General features: G+C 41.5%; 1 protein-coding gene across 2 annotated transcripts in view; it reads left to right on the top strand.

The window, feature by feature from the left end:
- The window catches only part of CTNNBL1 (catenin beta like 1), a 151,871-nt gene that overhangs the window by 11,703 nt on the left and 120,000 nt on the right, over positions 1-20,168 (top strand). The window contains exon 2 of one of the 2 annotated variants that reach the window (XM_028524505.2): positions 18,181-18,369. In XM_028524505.2, coding sequence (XP_028380306.1) covers positions 18,181-18,369 — 189 coding nt within the window. Of the gene's footprint in view, positions 1-18,180; positions 18,370-20,168 lie in introns of those variants that run through there. The other variant, XM_036009813.1, reaches the window with a different exon arrangement.

Raw genomic sequence — 20,168 nt, forward strand, 5'->3', positions numbered from 1 at the left:
CCCCCGCCACAAAGATTTCTTTTTTCACCCCCACAAAACTTATAAGGGCGCAGAAGGCTCAGTGGGAAGAATAAAAAAGATGATGTCTGCCTTCTGGCTGATGTGACTTGTGCTAGCAATCACACGGGGATTCCGTAATGAAGGCTGCAAATCACTTTCCATCCTCTTGGATCCTGCCCTATAATTAGCAGATTAAACATTTTGTTTAAATTAATAATTTCCCCCCGCCCTCTCTGAGCGCTTCAAACCACTGCTAGAGAAAGATGGAGACTGGTTAGCCGGTCTGATATTTGGCTTCACGTTCTAGTTCTGCGTTTCAGTAAGAGGTGAAGTCTCATTTTAATTAAAAAAGCAATTTTTAGCCACAGTTCACACTGTGTGAAGCAGAGGCACTTCTGACCACGTGAACTTTCGATTGCTGAGTGCGGTCAATGTAGCTCTTTTTTTCAGGACCATGACACTGAGCCTAACAGGATAATGTGGGGAGGCAAGTATGCAGCTGGGCATGAAATACTGCCTGTGCGTTAACGGCGGGTTTGCCTTTAGCTGGCAGATTGTCTTTGTGAGAGAAGGGGGTTACTTACGGGATGGTATATTCCTGATTTGAAATGAATGAAAAGCAGCTCACAGAGGAACTTACAGAAATCGTCATTTTTAAAAATGAAACAAAACATGTTTTCTCCTCCCTACATCACCCAGCCCAAAGGACAAAACAAAGGGCTGGCAATGACCAGGTATTAAAGCCCACGGAAAGCCAGGCGTTGCGCTATGTGATTTGTACACGCTATGCCATCTCATCCTAAAGGCAACCCTGGGAAGTCAGTGTTCTTATTCTTATTTTATGGACGAGGAAAGGAAGTTCACAGAGGCTTAGTAACTTGCCCAAGGGTACCAGGATGTAGATGGTGGAATCTTTGTCCTACTAGAGGGCTCCAGGGGATGGGGGCAGCTTAAGAAAAGAAACCACCCAGAGAGTAGAATGTAGCAGAATGCTACCAGGACCCTACTGTGTACTTGCCTCAGTCTACCACACACATCATTCTCGTCCAGCAGAACGCCGTGCACTGCTTATCACACCCAAACCCAGGGGAGCAGAACACTGGGCATTAGTTATCAACCCCAGGGGAGGACTCCAAACACTTCCGCCCACTGCATGTTGGCGTTGGAGTTGCCAGGGGACACACAGCTTGGTCAAGCACTGGATGGAATAATGCTTTACTCACAAAGAGAAGAGATAAAGCAAAATCATCCTCAGTGGTGTGCAGTGGTCCCATGTGGCTAAATCGCCCTACCTCCCCTGCAGCCACCCCTCTCTTGCAGCAGAAGGACCCTGACCTGAAAGGGAGTGGTGTGCCTGAGGGCCACTGACGTACATGAAAAGCAGAACAAAGGAACAGGAACACTCCTTGAGCCCGAAACAGGGAAAGATATTCCCAAGCAAGGTGGGAAGCCTGGCCAGCCTGTAAGAACTCCTTACGTCTTGGTAAGGAAGTATTTCAGGCCCAAGGCCCATTCTTGTGTGGTTGAGTGGAGTTTTGAAATACTGCATGCATGAGACCGCCTTTCCCAACAATTCTTTATTGGGATTACTTGATTAAATATCTTTCTTCCCAGCAGACTTTACATTCCTCATGGGCAATGCCTAGATCAGTGCCTGCTGTATAGTAAATGCTCAGCAAGTGTCTCTTGACTGAAGAAAGGAAAGAATGAGGGAGTGAATGAATGAAGCAGTGAATCACTGATCAGGTGCTGAATTTAGGTCTGTTCTAGGCATCTTATTATGTTGAGACCCAGCACCTCTGCAGTTGCCTTCTCTTCCTTACCTGTTCTTCATTGATGGGGAGTAGATGAAGCTGTGTCTGTGAATGATAGTGGCCCAGTGGAAACACTGGGTTGGGTGGCACTTATGCAACAGAAGATGATCTTCATAAAAGCTCAGTTCCAGTACTGGAGTAATCTGAGAGGTGACTGGCTTTCTTTTTTCTTTCTTTCTTTTTTTTTTAAAGACTGAGTTGTCTCCAACTCCAAAGCAAGAGATTGATTGATCCATTTATTTGCCAAAGATTTACTGCAAGTCTACTGTGGGCCATAATTGCTGTTTTCTCTTTACCCAGCCTTATGGGCAATAAATAAGAGTTAATATAAACAACAAGATTAGTTTTTATTTTGTGTTGGTTGTATTTGGCATAGCTATTTCTGTTTGATATATATTTTTTGTTATTTAACATTTTTATTAAGTACTTTTTCTGGGTTAGGCACTGGCTTTTCCCAAGGATGACACAGCGGTGACTTGCTCGGGGTCACACGCTGTAGTGGTAACAGACTTAGGTGTCCCACTACAAAAGTCCATTTTCTTCTCACAGGACCATGCACCCCAGTTCGTGGGACGGGCTTAGCCTCACTTTCTTATGTCCTGTCTGTGGGTTTCTAACGGGGACATTAATAGAGCTGCTAAAAGGTTTCTTAAGTTTAAGTAGCGTTAGGAAGCAGACTGCAGTAAGGACGGAAACCCGTTAAGGCAGGATGGTTTTCCAGTCACGTGGTGGGAGAAAGAGCCAGAGCTTTAGGCTTGGACTGACTGGCAGTGTCCCAATCTCCACTATTTTATAGCTCTTTGACCTCAGGCAATTCCTGAGCAAGTCACCTGCCTTTATTTCCTCACTTGAGGAAACAGGGAATGGGATTAGCAGGATTAAAAAGATAATGGATGTTAAATTGCTGGTACATAGTAATCACACAGTTAAGGCTAATTATCTTTATACAGCTTGGATAACCACTGGATGAGGAAGCCGTAAGAGTAGTTCTTTCTGCTTTCTTCAAACCCTGCGATTCTCTGACCTCAGTGCCTCCCAAGAAGCTCTTTGTGAGATTTGTATCTGATTTTGCCTCTTGAGGCCTGTCCTGGCTCTCTTATGCAGCACAGTTTAAAAAGAGGTGGCTGGCAGAATTCCCTTGTGTACAGGGTTTTTTTAGCCAGTGTATTTCTGTGTTTTGTTTTGTTTGGGGTTTTTTTGGTATGTTTACCAGGATTCTCAAGTTTCTAAGTAATTTCAGTCTGAGACAAGTGAGCAGGATTGATGTCGGGCTGCTTTTACACAGGTGTTATAAACAAGATTAAGAGGTTGTTGAGAAGATATCGGTGCAGCTCTGGGGCTAGCTTTCGGGAGTCATTGTAAATTGACAGCTAATGGGTAGTTTGCCTTGGTGTCTTTCTCTGCTTGGTAACTGATTAGAGATTCACCCACAGAGGAAACCCGCTTATGAAAATTCACTTTCCTTTCCTTTATCAGAAAGTGAAGCTATCATAACACGTAATGATGTGTTCCCATCGTGTAGAAAACAGTTGCCACTGCACTGTTTTGAGAGGCCTTTTTTAAAGGCAGCCAATTCTTACTTTTTTTTTTCATAACACAAGCCTGCGAAGTTTCAAAGAAAACTTTCATAAGGTGGGGACATGGTTCAAGACAATATCTATCTATCTATCTATTTATCTATCTCTATGTATCTGTCTATCTGTAAAAGACACTCATTTAGTTATCTTAGCCCTTGGTAGAGTTTTTTCCTGCCCAGCAAGATATATATTTTGCCTTATCTGGTCTACTAGATGCTATCACTAGGAAATTGAGTATCCTAAAATGTTTTTGAAGTGAACATTTATTAGTTTAAATACACTTTTAAGTCAATTTTATAGCCTCCCTGACGGAACGCGGTGGTGGTGGGGACAGAGCTAGTAGTGGGAATTTGTAGGTGGTACCCAGGCTATCAGAGATACTCCTTTTGATCGTACTTCAAGTGGACAGGTGGTCCAACTTCTCTGTGGCTATGTGGAGGGAATATTTCCGACTCTAAAAATAACTCATTTGCCATCATTGTCTTTATTGGGAATGGAGGTATTTTGCTAACTTTTACTATTTCTAGAAACTATAAAGCTTCTAGAAATAAGTAAAACCTCTGAGTTGAGGATAGTAAAGTGCATCTTAGACAAAAGCAGACACGAAACCGTCTCTTTTCATTGTTTTTGATGGACTCATCAACGCTCCTGTATTGAGGCCATTACACCAGGTGCCTCAGTCAAGCTGAGAGACAGGTAAATCAGCACTCAGGTGCTGGAAAGTATCTTGTAATGTCATGCTACACGGTCAGGCTCTTTTCAGACTCTCGGGTATTACCTATAGTGCTGAAAAATACCCTTTTTTAACAAGATACTCGAGGTGAGGTTTCATGTGAGTTCTGTCTTCCTTGAAATAAATGTGACAGCTGTTATGTAACAGGCTTATGTGGGTACGTTTTAAGCTTTAAATGAAATGAGGGCAATAGTTATGTCCTCCTAGGCTCCTGAGATGAAAGCCATGTCGTTGCCATTAGAGAATTAATGAGTAACTGTGGAAGACCTAAATTTTGTAAATGGATAAAATGATTCGTGTCTCCTTACGATCTGGTTCTCACTTCCTCAGTCCCAGATCATTCGTCCCCGCGTCTCATTTTCTCACAGCGTCTTCACTTTTGTCTTTCCCATCTGTCTTCCCGCTGGGACACCCTTTCTCCCCAGCCACTCCTGAAAGAGGAGTGCCATTTTGACTCTTGGTGATGATGACCTTGGAGGCAACTTACAGACAAATTAGAGATTTCCTTGCCCCACTTTAGTCTTAATGAAATTGTTCATTCCTAGAGGCAATATTCCACTGTCTGGAGACTTCTTGGTCAGCATAATTTTATGTAACAGTTTTCCCGTGTAACTTGCAAAGCCACTGGGGGGGCTGCTGGACGCACACACACTACATCCCGCCCCAGCTTCTGAGACACATACTTACAACGCATATAGCCTTGTGTCACCCTGAATAAAAGTGAATTTCTTGTGTGTGAGCCTTGGTTTAAAATGACAAATAACTTTAAATAGCTTGGCACATTAATTTGTTATTTAATGTTTAAAGATTCAACATGGACTGGTGTTAATGGTATAGGTCCTGCAACCGGCCCCCCCCCCCCCCCCCCCGCCGCCCGCCACCCACCCCGGGCTCAGTGTGGGTTCACCAGATGATATGGGGCAGGGAGTTCTTACTGCAGCCTTCATCTAGACAGGTGTCAGGAAGCTGCTCTGGGCAGGGAGCTTCCACGTGAGCAGGGAGCAACGACGGAGAGGAGGTTTCCTGGTTTTCCATGATTTCCTGCCCGGCAGAAATGTAGCTGGAGTTCTGATGTGGTTGAAAGGTGATGGCAGCAGGGAGAGATGATGCAGATGATGTCTTTGAGATGCTAGTCTCCAAGGTTGTTACTAAGGAAAGGAGTCTGGAGGTCATGTACCCTGCTCCTACAAAAGGGAGAGTTAGAATCCACACCCAGTTCTGTGCCTTCAGGTTCAAGCCTGGTCACTCCCTTGAGTCTTAGTTTATTCATCTCTAAATTAAGAGGTTGTACTGATACTGGTTGTCTGAATCTGAATCTTACTATCCTCACTCTTTGAATACCATTTGGTGCCACCATTAGAAAGTTTACTAAGCTACATACAAAGTGGGCAAAAGTGGGTTTACAGTTGTAATATAAATAATGCAATAACTAATAAATAATAATATAAGAATAGACTCTGTGTTTCATGTACTCACAATGGTAAACCTACTTTTGCTCACCCCTGTATAGAATATAGCCCGGGGTAGCATAAGATGATTAAATATGTAGGTGTATGGAGCAGATGAATTCTGCCTGGCTGCAGTCACCCTGATGACCCCAGGAACTCTGAGAACGTGCTCACATTGTAAACATTTGCTAATAGTAAGTTACGATTCCTGTAGTTCATTGGTTTAGCTGTCCTCTGTCGTTTCTCAGTGGTTTAGCAACATGGGTTAGCAACATGGGTTAAGTGCCTGCAACAGAGCTGGGCACTGTTAGGTGCTGCGGTATTAGGAACAAGGGTTGGATCCCAGGATTCCTACCTTGATGGAGTAGAGGAGATGGAGGCTTGTCAGTGCACGTGTTGTGTGCTGGTAGAGATTTGGAAGCTCAGACGTCTTAACTGGGGTATTTGGAAGACCCTTAGAGAAGGTGACCTTTGAGCTGGGACTTAAGGCTTGAGTGGGATTTCTCTAGCTGGGATGAAGGGGAAAGGAAAGTGAGCTGCTATTCATGGTAGCACCAAAGGTGTTCACGCCATTCCAAGGAATTGTTTAAATACAATAACTGAAGGTGACTCCTGGGTCCCTCTTCGAATCTTCTCTGATTCCCTTATTGATTTTTTTCTATAGCAGGGTTTTCAGACCCTTTACTGTCCTATTCATTCATGCATTATTTAGATTATAATGCCTTCTTTTAAAGTGAGGCGACTAACTCAGTTTCTTGGGACTGGAGCTGAATTAGATGTTATGCTTCTAATAATATACACCCTTAATATGAATTAGCTTTTAAAAAATCATAATTAGTCATCCTGTTGATTCATTGAGTTTGAAATTTACTAAAACCATCAGCTTTTCTCCGAATGAGATGTTTTTAAGTCACATTTTCCCTATAGGGACTTTTTATATTTGCTATTTTGAGTTTAAACAGAGGTCTCTAACTGCTCGCACTCTTCAGGTTCAACCAGTTATGGATCTGCATATCTGTACTACCATTCATCCACATTTCCTTGTCTCCCTGCTAAGTAACTTAGTGAAATGTGTTTTGAGACAAAGGCACACGATATGTATCTGTATGGTAAACCCTGACCTTACATTAGCAGTGACAGTGTCAGGGGATTACAACCAGCTGGGCAGGACTTGCTCTGCATGGCCCCTGCCAGCTTCTAGCGTTCTCCCTTTCCCCCCAGGTGTGCACATAAACATGTCATCTGGCCAAATTTAGTTTAGATCTTTTTTAAGAAATAAAATACTGTAAATACAACTGAAGTCTCCTGTGTACCCTTCCCTAATCCCATTGTATTGTGTAACCCTCCCTAATCCAATTTCTTTTTTTTTTCTTGAGCTTTTAGATTTTGAGTTTATTCTTCATTTAACTTTTAAAACACTACTATAGTCAAATATTAAAACAAAAACAATAGCAAGTAGTGAGCATATTGTGATTATAGTCCACTCACTCACTACTGTATATAAAATGCCAGCAGCGAGGGTTACTCACTGGCCCCATTAAGAGGTCTGACACTGAACCAAGAGTGCATGAGCGCTGATGCACAGTTTACCCCCCGTTTCCCTCTGCATCCTTCTCCCCCTCCAACAAACACATGGAAGGTGTCCACAGAGGAGCCTAAACCACCACCTGCTCCACCTTCTTTATCATATAATTCCCTTTTCTCTGCATCAGAGAGCCCTTCTTAAACTTGAGAAATCTGTTTAAACTTCTCTCCTCCATTTGGATTCTTATCAGGGTGGGACTTCAAGGCCAGTTTCCTGTAAGCCTTTTCCAGTTTCTTCCTGGGTGGCATTGGGTTTGACCCCCCGAAACCTCACAGTGAGTGATTTCTCTCACCATTTTTGACAGCTGGTGAGCGGGCCCAGGCAGGTGTGGAGAAGCAGGAAAGAGTGCACAGCTCTGGAGGCTGCTGCTCCTCTGCTTCTCACCGGGTGTTCTGGAAAGTTCCCCTAATCCAATTGCTTTATTATCCTCCTTAGAAGTAATTATTATCCTGAACTTGGTGATTATTATTGCCATGCATTTGTTTTATTCTTACTACTTAGTATGCATTCCTTGATATTTGAAATTTTCTTTTTTCTTATATGCTCCAATGAATATTTGTTAAATATCTCCTCGTGCATATGCCTGGGAATCCCTCTAATATTAGTAATTGTACATAAGGGTCGAATTGCTAGGATAGTCATAGACTGCATGTTTCTGAAGTGTTACTAGGTATCACAAATTAGCTCTGCACTCATTTCTGCTCCTTCCACTCAGCAAGGTCAAACAGTTCCTGTTTCTCCATATCCTCACTAACATACCGTATTGTCAGCCTGCTTTTTATTTTTTTCATTTTGGCCAGTCTGATGATATCTCATGGTTTTTATGTGTCAACAGTCACCTACCTCTGGCAACCATGAATCTCTGTGTATCTACAAGATTGGTTTTATTTACATTTGTAGATACATTTATTTGTATTTCTCTCTATATTTTTAAGATTCCACATATAAGAGAGGTTAGCATAATGCCCTCAAGGTCTATCCATGTTGTCCACTTTCTGTATGCATTGGTCCATTGGTAGACACTTAGGTTGTTCCCGTATCTTGGCTATTGTAAATAACACTGCAATAGACATGGAGTGCAGAAAACTTTCCAAGTTAGTGTTTTCATTTTCTTTGGATAAAGACCCAGAATCGGAATTGCTGGTTCATGTGTGGTTCTATTTTTAAGTTTTTGAGGAACCTCCGTACTGTTTCCCACAGTGGCTGCACTAATTTACATTCCCACCAATAGGGCACTAGGGTTCCCTTTCCTCCACATTCTCCCCAACACCTGTTATTTCTAGTCTTTTTGATGATAGCCATTCTAATAGGTGTGAGGAGATAATCTCATTGTGGATTTGACTTACATTTTCATGGTGACCAGTGATGTAGCGTTTCCTTTTATGGACCTGTGGGTCCTATGTATGTCTTCTTTGGAAAAAATGTTTAGATCTTCTGCCCACTTTTCAATTGTATTATTTGTTTGCTATTGAATTCTCTGTATATTTCGGATATTAGCTCTTTGTTAGCTACATGATTTATAAATATTTTCTTCCATTCAGTAGGCTGAATTTTCATTTTGTTGACCATTTTCTTTGTTGGGCAGGAGCTGTTTAGTTTGATGTAGTTTTACTTGTTTATTTTTGCTTTTGTTGCTTTTGCTTTTGGTGTCAGATAAGAAAAATCATCACTAAGACCTTTGTCCAGGAGTTTACCACCTGTTTTCTTCTAGGAGTTTTATGATTTCAAGTGTTACATTCTCTTTAATCCATTTTCAGTAAATTTTAGTGTATGGTGTAAGACAGTGGTCTAGTTTCACTCTTTTGCATGTAACTGTCCAGTTTTCCCATCATCATTTATTGAAGAGGCTGCCCTTTATTGTAGATGCTTGGTTCTTTTGTTGTGAATTAATTGACCATATACGTGTAGGTTTATTTCTGGGCTCTTTGTTGATCTTTGTGTCTCTTTTTATGCCAATACCATACTGTTTTAATTACTATAGCTTTGTAATATAATTCGAAGTCAGGGAATGTGATGCCTTCAGCTTTGTTCTTTCTCAAAATTGCCTTGGCTATTTGGAGTCTTTCATGTGCATTTTCCTGATTTCTAATTCGATTAGATCCCTTTTTATATGCTTATGGATGACTCAATATTTTTTCTTTTTTGATCATAATTGTGGTTATATTTCATGTCGAAAGTTAGTTATAAGTAATTCTAAAAGTCTGCTGTATATATATGACTTTGCAGTTAGCAATCATTAAGAGAAATTGAATCCCAGGCTCAGTTTTTTTTCAAAGTGCTTTATCTTCTATAATCTCATTTCCCTTATTTTACTAAAGACAATCCTGTAAAGAATCAGAAAAAGGGCACAGCATTTTTATAAATGCATTTGTAAGTCATTTTTATAACTGACTTATCTAAGGCCATGTGACTATTAAGTGATTCCTTGGAACCTTGACTTTTCTGATTATTGGTTTGCTGTTCTTTGCATTGTACTATGTTACTTTTTTTTTTTTAGATCAGTGTAACTCTGTTATTGTTTTTGGACTGATGTCTAATATTCTGTCCAGCACCTAACAGAGTGATGTTTAGATTCGATTAGCTCAGTAAACACTTCCTGAGTGAATGAATGAATTATAATGGTTCCAGTGTAGCTGACAAAACATTCATAAGTCTCCTAAAATGGAGGTAGTTTACTTCCAAATTTTACCGGTGCCTGTGTTAGCCTTGATAAATAAACTGAATCAACATTCAGCTTTCTGATACAGCTGCAGAATTAATCAGAGAACATGTCAAAGTAAATCATGGATGCGAAAGTATAGTTTGTATTTCTAAAAAAGAAACCCACGCACCCTTTGGGGGTGATATGAATATATATTAAGGCTTTGACAACTAGTAAAGAAAAAATTTGGTAAGGAAAATTGATTAAGTAGAATCTTCATGACTAGTAATTTAGATCATAAATCACATCCATGTTATTTATCAGCCAATCAGGTTATAGGTCATAAGTGAAACTGTTGGTGATTTTATTTTTGATACATTGATTCCACCCCCCTCCCCATTGTGGATATTAATAAAACCTACGTTTTTCAGTTATTATTATGGTCTCAGTACCTACAATTTTTTAAATTGGGAATTAGTTAAATGAGGCTTTTTGAGGAATTTTTGGTGTGTGGTTTTTCTTCCAGAGAAAAAAACTGCAGTAAATTGCCATGATTCCTTTATTTTTTTTTTAAGCTTTAAGCCTTTTTTCCCCTACATAATCTTTTTTTTTAAAGATTTTATTCATTTATTCTTAGAGAGAGAGGAAGAGAAGGAGACAGGGAGAGAAACATCAATGTGTGGTTTCCTCTTGCACGCCCCCTAATGGGAACCTGGCCCACAACCCAGGCATGTGCCCTGACTGGGAATCAAACTGGTGACCCTTTGGTTTGCAGGCTGGTGCTCAAGCCACCGAGCCAAACCAACCAGGGCTAAACTTGAAGTCTTAATAAGGGCTTAATATATAACTATATATGATATTTGGAATTTTCACTAGGGTAGTTTTAGAAGTATGATGATAATTCCTTACATTAATATAGCACTTGAGAGTTTACACAGGGCCCTTTTGTAAGGTGTTTTAATCATCACAACAACCCTTTGAGGTGGGCAGAATATTCTGTGTGTGATGACTTTGATCCCTAGTTATGAACTTTGGCTGATGGCAGTTGTAGAATTAGAGATTGTGAGCTTTTTCAGTTCTGGTGCCTTAAGCAAATTTGCAAGGGATCCCTGATGTTAACTTTGGCAGGTTTCATGCCTGCAAATATTGATTGAGCTGGAAGTCCTAGTTGTAAAATGTCACCAGTGAGTGTGCAGCCAGCAAAGGCAAGGGAAAACTCATTACTGCAGCTCATCTGTAACTTCTGGGTCAGGCCGCTCACTACCATTTGGTAAAAATTAATGTTTGAAAACTCCATTTTATTCTGACAAAAAGTAATCAGGCAAGGTTAACAGCAGATGATTCTGAGCATTTCAAATTGGTTAAACCAATCCTTCTACAAACTTGGGTGTGTGACATTCTATATGTGTGATGATTTTAAGAGACATCAGAAAGCTTTAAAATTATGAAATCCCCTAACAATGGTAGGAAGGAATTTAATTATGTATATACCTCCCTTTCTCCTCTGTTGCATGCTCCCCCATATTGATAGTGTTTATTCTGAAGAAGAAAAGGCAATGAGAAATGAAGAAAGAAATAAGGCTACAGTCTTGAAATAATATGAAGATTTTTTTTTTCAAATGTGAGAGTGAGACTAACCTGTTTTATATTGCTTTAAAAGGAGAAGATTGGGGACTGGGGAAGAAAATGATGAATTGAAAGGTTTTGCCTCAATTTAATGGACTGAGTGATCGAAAGATGGAGGGGCACAAGTTAGGGAGGAGGTTAAATTCCTGTCTCTGGAAATGTTTGGAAAAGGCCCCAGCGTGTGTGTAGCGAGATGTTTTAAAGGGGATTTGAACCTCAGATCGGTGATTGGGTCAGACCAAGGGCTCCTACAGTTTGGAATGTCTTAGTGCCTCAGAATTGCTGCAAGAGGGGTGAGTCCAGATGGACAGAGCCTTGTCTGTAGAATGAGTCTCAGTGTCTTCCTCCCTGTTTTCCTTTCCCCTCGGGTAAATATGGGTGTTAACAACACAAATTCAGTGAAATGTGTTAGCAAACAGAAAGTAATGTATTTATTGTCATTGTAACTTTTCTCAATCACTGGATACTAAAAAGTGCAGCAGGAGGTGGGGGTCTGTCCAATGTTTTGACTGTAAAAGGGATCTGCATTTTAAAACCTGTGAATGGGAAACTCTTTTCAACCTTGAGATTCTTTGATTTTTGAAGCAGGCGTTTCAAAGACAGATAGGAAGCTACATGCATTGTTTTGGGCCACACTGTGCTCATACTTTAGAAACATTGCCCTTTATGTGCATACATACATTCATACATAAATGGTTGTGTGGAAGTGGTTATTGTTTATAGATTGGAAAAACTCAAGAGAGGGTAGATTACTTTCCATGACTGCTAAGTGAGAGGGACCAGATTTGAATTTAGGAAAATTGGACTCTAAAACTCGTTCTGCCTGCAGGATATCACCACCGCAAACAGGTTAGCAGTGAATGACTCGTTAGTGTGGCGGAGAAGACAAAGACTGTGGGAGTTAGAAGCCTTGTCTTTTTGGCCACCAAAGACAAGTAGCTTAAACCCACTTGGCTTAGATTTCCCTGTCTATAAAAAGAGGGATAAACTGTATTATTTTTTGCTACTCAAATTTCTGAGTCTTATCATTGGTTGATATTTGGAAAATAGCTCGTCATGCCCCCTCTTGGAAGGCTCTTCTGACATTGTCCGAGGTAGAGAACTCCTGGTTTATCCTAAGGTTACAGAAGGTTTCCTTTGCCTTTGTTCATTTCCTTAATAGGATTGAACTTATTTTTTCTTCCATTAATGTGAGAGTGCATTTTATGAAAATGACCTCCTTTTTTAGCCAGGTAACTTGGAGTATTGAGCTATATTTAGACTCCTCCCCCACAGTACACATCTACACTGTTATATCCTGGTACAAATGTGCTCTTCACATTAATAATTGCACTGTGTGTTTTCATAATTTATCATAATGATACCATTACTGCTTATTATAGAAGTCCCTTTTCTCCCCCCCCACCCCCACCCTCACATCTAATTGAGGTCGAGACAGACCATAAATGTGATAATATAGGTTGCCTGCTCAGAGGAAATAGAGTTGGTTTCATAGTGAAGTTTTAATTTAGGATTCGTTCTGGTGATGTAGCCTCTTCCTATGGTACATTACTTTGAGCCCAATATAACTAACTGCATGTTCCCACAGCCCCTCATTATAGCTATAGCTTCTCACTGCTTTTTAATTAAAAAAAAATAGAGAGAGGGAAAAATGAAACCTAAAGCTTAGGTTGGATATTGTCTAGGTACAGAGGGAGTATTCTAGGCAGATTGCTTATTTAATTTTTTAACTCTTTCAAAGATCTCATGGAAATACATTGAGTTCTGTTTTTAGGAGGTGGGTGACATATATACCGGGGTGGGCAAAAGTAGATTTTCACTTGTGGATACACGAAACAGAGTTTATTCTTGTATTATTATTTATTAATTATCATATTTATTTGTATTACAACTGTAAACCTACACTTGCTCACCCCTGTGTATGTATATAATCATCCATCACACACTCTCATACACATAATAGGCTTAAAGAGTTTTGGAAAGTAAAGGCATATATATATAAAATCCGGAAGCTTTGAGCAAGTGGGAGTCCTTTATGGATCCCAGAAAGGCTACGAACTGTGTGGGTGGGTGGTGGCGATTCTTAGCGAGCATTTATACTGCTCACTACCTGTTGGGAGTAAGGCAGGGAATGGAGAAGATTGTAACCGTTCTTGACTTAAAGGCTGATGTTTTGGTACATCAGAAGTTAAGAGTTAATCATTTTTTCCTCTAGATCTGTGGACAGCAGAAACAGAGAAATGACTTTATTAAGAACATTTTTTTTTTTTTTTTGCTATTCCTTCATCTTGACAGATTCCATATACCTTTCAGATACCAAAACAAATTAATCTCCAAAGGTGACTGGTAAGAATGGCTTAATCTCTTGGGGCTGGCTGTGTGAAACACCAGGAGAGCTCTGGCCCGAGCCGCTGACCTCCCTGACAGGCTGTGGGGCTCCATTCCCTCTGCAGGCTCAGAGCCCTGGGCTCCTCCGTGCTGAAACCAGTCCGACATCCCCGAGGTTCTTCCCACGTGCACACTCTCGCTTTCTTTTGTTTAACTGATCACTCTCTCGGTGGCGAATATTGGTCATTGTAATCCAGAAGTTTATTTCCAGGTCACAGTGCTGTTAGCATCACAGTTTTTAGTAGGGAGTCTTTCACGAACTTCATATAAATCTTCAGCTTTATATGAGTCTGTGTTTCATTCAGTGTTGCTGGGAAGACAGCTCCCTCTGGTCTGTATCAGGGAACAGGAACTCCTCAGACAAATGTCCACTAGACCCGTGCCGACCACTGTGGTGGCCACTAGCTGCGCGTGGCTGTTGGGCCCGTGGAATGGGGCCCTGTCTGTGTGGAGATATACCATAAGTGTAAAATATGTCTACCAAGTTCCAAAGACTTAATATAAAAAAAATGTAAAATATGACACTAGTAATTTTTTATACATGTTGAAATAATATTTTGGACACGCTGGAGTAAATAAAATATATTATTAAAATTAATTTCACCTGTTTCTTTTTACTTTTTAAAATATGTCTACTAAAAAAATTATTTTTCAAGATTTTATTTATCTTTAGAAAGAGGGAAAAGGAGGGAGAAAGAGAGGGAAACATCAAGATGTGGTTGCCTCTTGCACGCCCCCTACTGGGAACCTGGCCCACAACCCCGGCATGTGCCCTGACTTGGAATAGAACCGGCGACCCTTTGATTCACAGGCTGGCATTCAGTCCACTGAGCCACACCACCCAGGGCTAAAACATGTTATATTACATCTGTAGTTTGCATTACATTTTGATTGGACAGACGGAGACTGCTAAACCCCATGATAGCAAAGCAGTGTTTGTCCTATCAGTACTTAGGTCTGCAGTCCCCGGCGCAGTGTCTTGTACGTAGTTGACATTTGTTTGGGAAATGAATCCAAATCTTTATTATTCAGAACAGTCACATTTCAATAATGAATAGGAATTTCTCTGTGTGGGATGTTAGTATCTGTAAGAGAGACAACTGAGAGTTGAAAAGAGAAGAACAGAAGTTCTTAAAATTTTGCCTTGGGAGAGAAAAGTGCTGAAATAAAGTGCATCAGGGCCTTTGAACAGCTTACCCGTCTGTTGGAGAGGAAAGTGCTGTGTTGCCGAAGGAGCTGCATCAGAGCATCCTAGTGGGCTCTGCTGTCCTCTGCCACAGGGTGTCAGGAGAGGAGTTAAATGAACACCCCACGGGAGGAGGGCGGGAGTTGGGGAACCTAAAGGTTGCCCTCTTAGTGATGCTGTGCTGAGACTATTCACGAAGATTAACAAAGCTGTTGTGTCAGGAATCCACAGTAGCCCTGTCTATCCGTGCTCCGATTGCGACATTACCCTAACACAGTGGTTTTCCCCCAGTATGCTGCATGCGGCACGCTGGTGTGCCACAAGAATTTTTAAAACATGCAGTACCCAAATGTTTAGTCAGGGGCACTGACCCCTTTTCTGTTGGATTGTCAAATTGAAAAAAAAGGACAACAGACAACACAACTGTAGCCATCTGGCGTGTGCAAGTCAAAATTGTGCCTATCTGTCTTTCAGATTGGCAAAAAATATATTTTGGGGTTTGCTGTAGAATTTTAGTAATTAGTTCATGTGTGCCGTGAGGTTGAAAATGGTCGCCCTAATGGAAGCTTGGGATTGCTGCTGGGCCAGCTGATTACCTGAGGACCCTTCAAGCCTTGGGATTCTTTAATAAATTATTTGTCGAATGAATAATTTAACAAATACTACTTTAACTCTGCCAACGTCTTGTATTATATCCACGCGTATATACGTTCTTGCCTAAAAGACCCTCAGACCCGTCACAGTTAGGATCCTGGAGTCAGAATAGACTAGCAAATTTCCCAGAGATCAGGTTCAACTTTTAGAAGGCAGCAGGTTGTCTCTGCAAGAGTTTATTGAAGGATCTCAGGCATTCTGTCTCCTGCTTATCAAATAGAGCTGTTAACTACTTCTCTTCCCCAGAGATGTAGCGAAGATTAAAACAGGTGCTGTAAGTCCTGCAAAAGGAGTGCTCTTTCAGTGGAAATTATTAGAGTTAAAAATGAAACTCCTTCTGGGTCTGAGATGTTTGTTTTAAAGAAGTAGATTGGCACATGTGTTCTGAAGAGACATTGCTAGTGTTCTTTGTTTTGCATTTCTGAACTGTGGCAGTATTTAGCTTTCTTCTTTTAATTGTGGTCCACTACTTTTCCTCTCTGCCTTCAGTGATAAACAACACAGAAATCTCCTTTCCAGGGAGACGGTGGAGCTCCTGCTTTGACTTGGCTGCTGCGGCAGTCTCATGCTAATCAGAATCACAGCAGGGCTTGTTTTATGAGCCTGAAAGAATTAGTGCTCCCAGGGCTGAAGTTCCTTACCTGCTGGGGAGCTACAGATTTAGTCTGGAGCCTGCTCTCTTTTGTAGGATCAAGCTACCTTTCCTTCCCCGTCTCACATGAAAACCACCACCTCGGTTTTTGTGTGGCCCGTGTTTACTGGCATATTGAGTTCTTGTTTTTCTTTTTTAAAAGTGTAGACCAGTCACGACGACAATAGATTTTTTTTGTTTATGGGAAGAGGTTGTGATCATATGAAATTATAACCCATCTCAGGGAGACGAGGAACAGAGTGAAAAATAGCAGGTGGTACCCCGCCAACCAAATTGTCTATTGTGAGTTTTCTAACGTCATATGCTTAAACTCACTGAAGCACCTGGTCTGTGGAACCAGCAGGGTACGTGAATATAGCGGGGGTGACTTTGCACCACTGGGACAGGGAAGTGCAGTGACAGCGTGGGTGTCAGCTCACAGTGAGATGTGCAACGTGTGCAATAGAAATGTGTCTGTTACTACCAGACAACTTAGCAAGCTGGCAATGGATGGACATTTTTTCCTGTGTGGAAGCAACATACCATCTCACACCTACCGTGCTGTTGGTTATCATAACAGATAAAGAATAGCTTATTCGAAGAGCCTAATGCAAATGTTTTATGCTGGGGGAGACAGAATCATGTGGATTACCTCATAGTAAGACTTTTTATATTTATTTAGTGCTATTGTAGTTTAGAATTTTTTTGTCTTTTGGTACAAACTTCCGTTTATAAGATGAGTAAGTTCTGGGGATCTAATGTATAATGGCATGACTGTAGTTAACAATTTTATACTATAAACTTGAAAGTTACTAAGAGCAGTTCTTAGGGGTCCCCCCCCCCCAAAAAAGGTAATTATGTGAGGTGGTGGAGGTGTTAGTTAACCTTACTGTGGTAATCATTTTACAATACATATGCGAATCAAGGCATCATGCTGTACACCTTAAACTTACACAATGTCATATGTCAATTATGTCTCAGTAAAGCTAGAAAAAATATAAAATAAACGGTACATACGCACAAAAGTATCTTTTTGAAATTCATAGGGAAGAGGGTTATAATCTTCCCTATGAGAAAACTAAGGCTTACTTAGGTCAAATGAGACGCCAGAAGTTGCACCAGCAGCGACCTGAGCCGAAGGCAGACACGGAGCTGTTCAGTGCCCAGTGCGACGCCGTTTCTCCATACAAACGGAAGGCAACCATGAGAACTCCAGGAACTGCAGTGTTCAGGCAAAAGGAGGTTTTAACAGTACAGTGAGAGAGCTCAGGTCTAGGGGTCAGGCCGGGCCACCTCTGTTTTCAGTGCTACTGCTGGTGTTGTGACCTTGGGTGATACTTGACCCCAGGGCCTCACTCTACTCTTCTGTAAAGCAGGAACTTTGGCGTGCAGGAGACCCTTGCAAGTTACGTGTAATGTTCACTGTTTGAACTGTTGGGGAGTGGCTGGAGCCTTCCTTAGACGTGAATTAAAGCTGTGTGCTAAGGGATTGGTACTGGGGATTATGTGTATTCAAGTCACCTACGAGGTAGTTGGCTTTTTATTTTTCCTTGAGTAACAAGTAAATTGATCGTAAGCCAGTGTTCCCATATCAAAGCAACTCTGTTCCCTATGATTTCTGTGTGTATAGGAGCTTTTGTGAAGCGGTAAAACTTTGCATATTGAATAAATTTTATTAAAAAACAAGCCATCAAAATTATAGGCAACTTTAATCATGTATTTATAGAATCATTAAATGTTTGAAAAATACCACTTAGAGCTTTAATCCATTTTGCAGGAGAAATTGTACACTGTGGTGCTTTTTAGTTGGGGAATTCTTGGAAGCTTTTAGAATATTTGCTAGGGACATCCTTCTACATCTTTTCCAGCTGTAAAATCTGTGTTTATCTTCTCTTAGCCCAACAGGGGCACAAAACGACCCCGGGATGATGAAGAGGAAGAACTGAAAATGCGTCGGAAACAGGCTGGCACTCGAGAACGTGGCCGCTACCGGGAAGAGGAAATGACGGTGGTAGAAGAAGCAGATGATGACAAAAAAAGGCTCCTTCAGATTATTGACAGAGAGGGCGAGGAGGAAGAGGAAGAGGTAAGGTGGCAGAAATGGCTGGGAGCTGGGATGGCTGGCCCTGACGCAGTCTCCGTAGAGTGTAACCTTGGGCCAGACACTTCACTTCTCTGAGCTCTCTAGCTTCATCTGTAAAACGGGGCTACGAATATTTGTTTCACAGAGTCAACATGAAGGTTAAGTGGGACAATAAGTTGGGGAAGCATTTTGCAAAGTATAGAGAATATTATAGATAGAATTTTTAAATTATTTTGGGTTGTGTGTTACAATCAGGGCCCAAGCACGGACCTGTGGGGCGATTGGTACTGACTGAGGTGGGTCAGGGAGGCTTTCTAGACTAGACTCAGGACGCAGAGTGGAATTTCATTGAACAAGCAGACCATGGGCTTTTCAGGAAGTTGAAACGGCATTAGCAAAGCAGCAAAACTGGAGAAGTTCAGGGGGAGCTAAGGGATTAGGGTTTAGGTGTTACTGACAAAAAATGCAGTTTAGGGGAGAAGATGCCTTTCTATTGCTTTCAAGATTCCTTGGAGCCTTTGCACCCATTCCTGTCTCTGGCCCTTACTTGCGTGCACTCCGCTGGAATGCTCTCCTTGTCCTGCCAGAGAACCGCCCTTCGCATGGCTGGTTTCTCTTCATCCAGGGCTCCGTTCCGACCTTTCCTCCTCAGAGAAGTCTTTCCCATCTCTGGGGTTGCCCTGCAAGTCGTCCTCTCATTCTCCCACCACTTTATCGTATGCTCCCTTCACAGCGCTTATCACCGTGTGAAAAGCCTGTTTGTTTATTTCACTCATTCGTTGTCGTTGTCCCCCTCCTCGGCCTCCTGTGAAATAGGGACGGGCTGTGTTTTGTTCAGCGCCCGGAGCTCCCAGAGCAATGCCTAGCGCTCGGTAGACCCTTAATAAACATTTATTGAACAAATAAACGAATGAGGCTGAAAAGACTAGAGGTAAAATATCAGTGATTAAAAATAAAATGGCCATACCTTTGTGTCTCTTTAAATCCTTAAGTGTTAACTTGAATGTTATTTCACTTTGGCATTTCGTTCAATATGAATTATGGAAATAGATTCTTAAGACCCAGCTGTTTTTTGGTTCTCTCAAAGACATGATGCTAAGTTTGGATTTAAAAAATGAAGCTGGAATAGTGTGAATCTAAGAGGAATAAAGGTTGATTTGTATTTCACAAAGGTTGTTACTGAGTTATGACGATAACTCTCATTAGCATTTATACCGGGGCTAATTTGGGGGTCTGACCCTAAAAGGTGGTGACACGTTGGAAATCTGTGGTGGGAGACAGTTCCAAATTTCCTCTCAGAAGGCAGCAGCCCTGCCAGGCTTTCAGCCAGACAGCATGTGGAGCCCATCCTCCCGCCTTCCCCTCCCTCCCTCCCTCCCTCCCTCTCCTTCTCTCGCTGCCCTCTCTCCCTCCCTTCTCACTAGCTTCTGCTCAATCTGTTGGCCCTGCAGCAGCAGTTAATTGGCAGGTATAATTCCCGTGTAGGGCAAGGCTGGTACGGGAGGATTAGGATGGTAGCTGTCATGGGTAAGTGGTTTCCAGCCTGAGAGACAGAAATATAATGTTGGACCAGCCTTTCTGCTAAGGGACAGGGAGAAAGAGATCGCTTTGTAAAAATGACACATGGAAGGCTCCAAGTTCAGGAGTTATTTTCTCACTGCCACCAAAGTCCCATTTGATGAGAAACAAGTGATGTTTGCCCCTGTAAAGTCACGTGAACTTGTAAAATATTATTGTCCTTTTTGTGCTACATCACCAGCATTCATCTTTCTGAAATCTCCCTCTGGTTCCTGACATTGAGC

The sequence above is a fragment of the Phyllostomus discolor genome, chromosome 9 (genome assembly GCF_004126475.2).
Source record: "Phyllostomus discolor isolate MPI-MPIP mPhyDis1 chromosome 9, mPhyDis1.pri.v3, whole genome shotgun sequence".
Taxonomy (NCBI): domain Eukaryota; kingdom Metazoa; phylum Chordata; class Mammalia; order Chiroptera; family Phyllostomidae; genus Phyllostomus; species Phyllostomus discolor.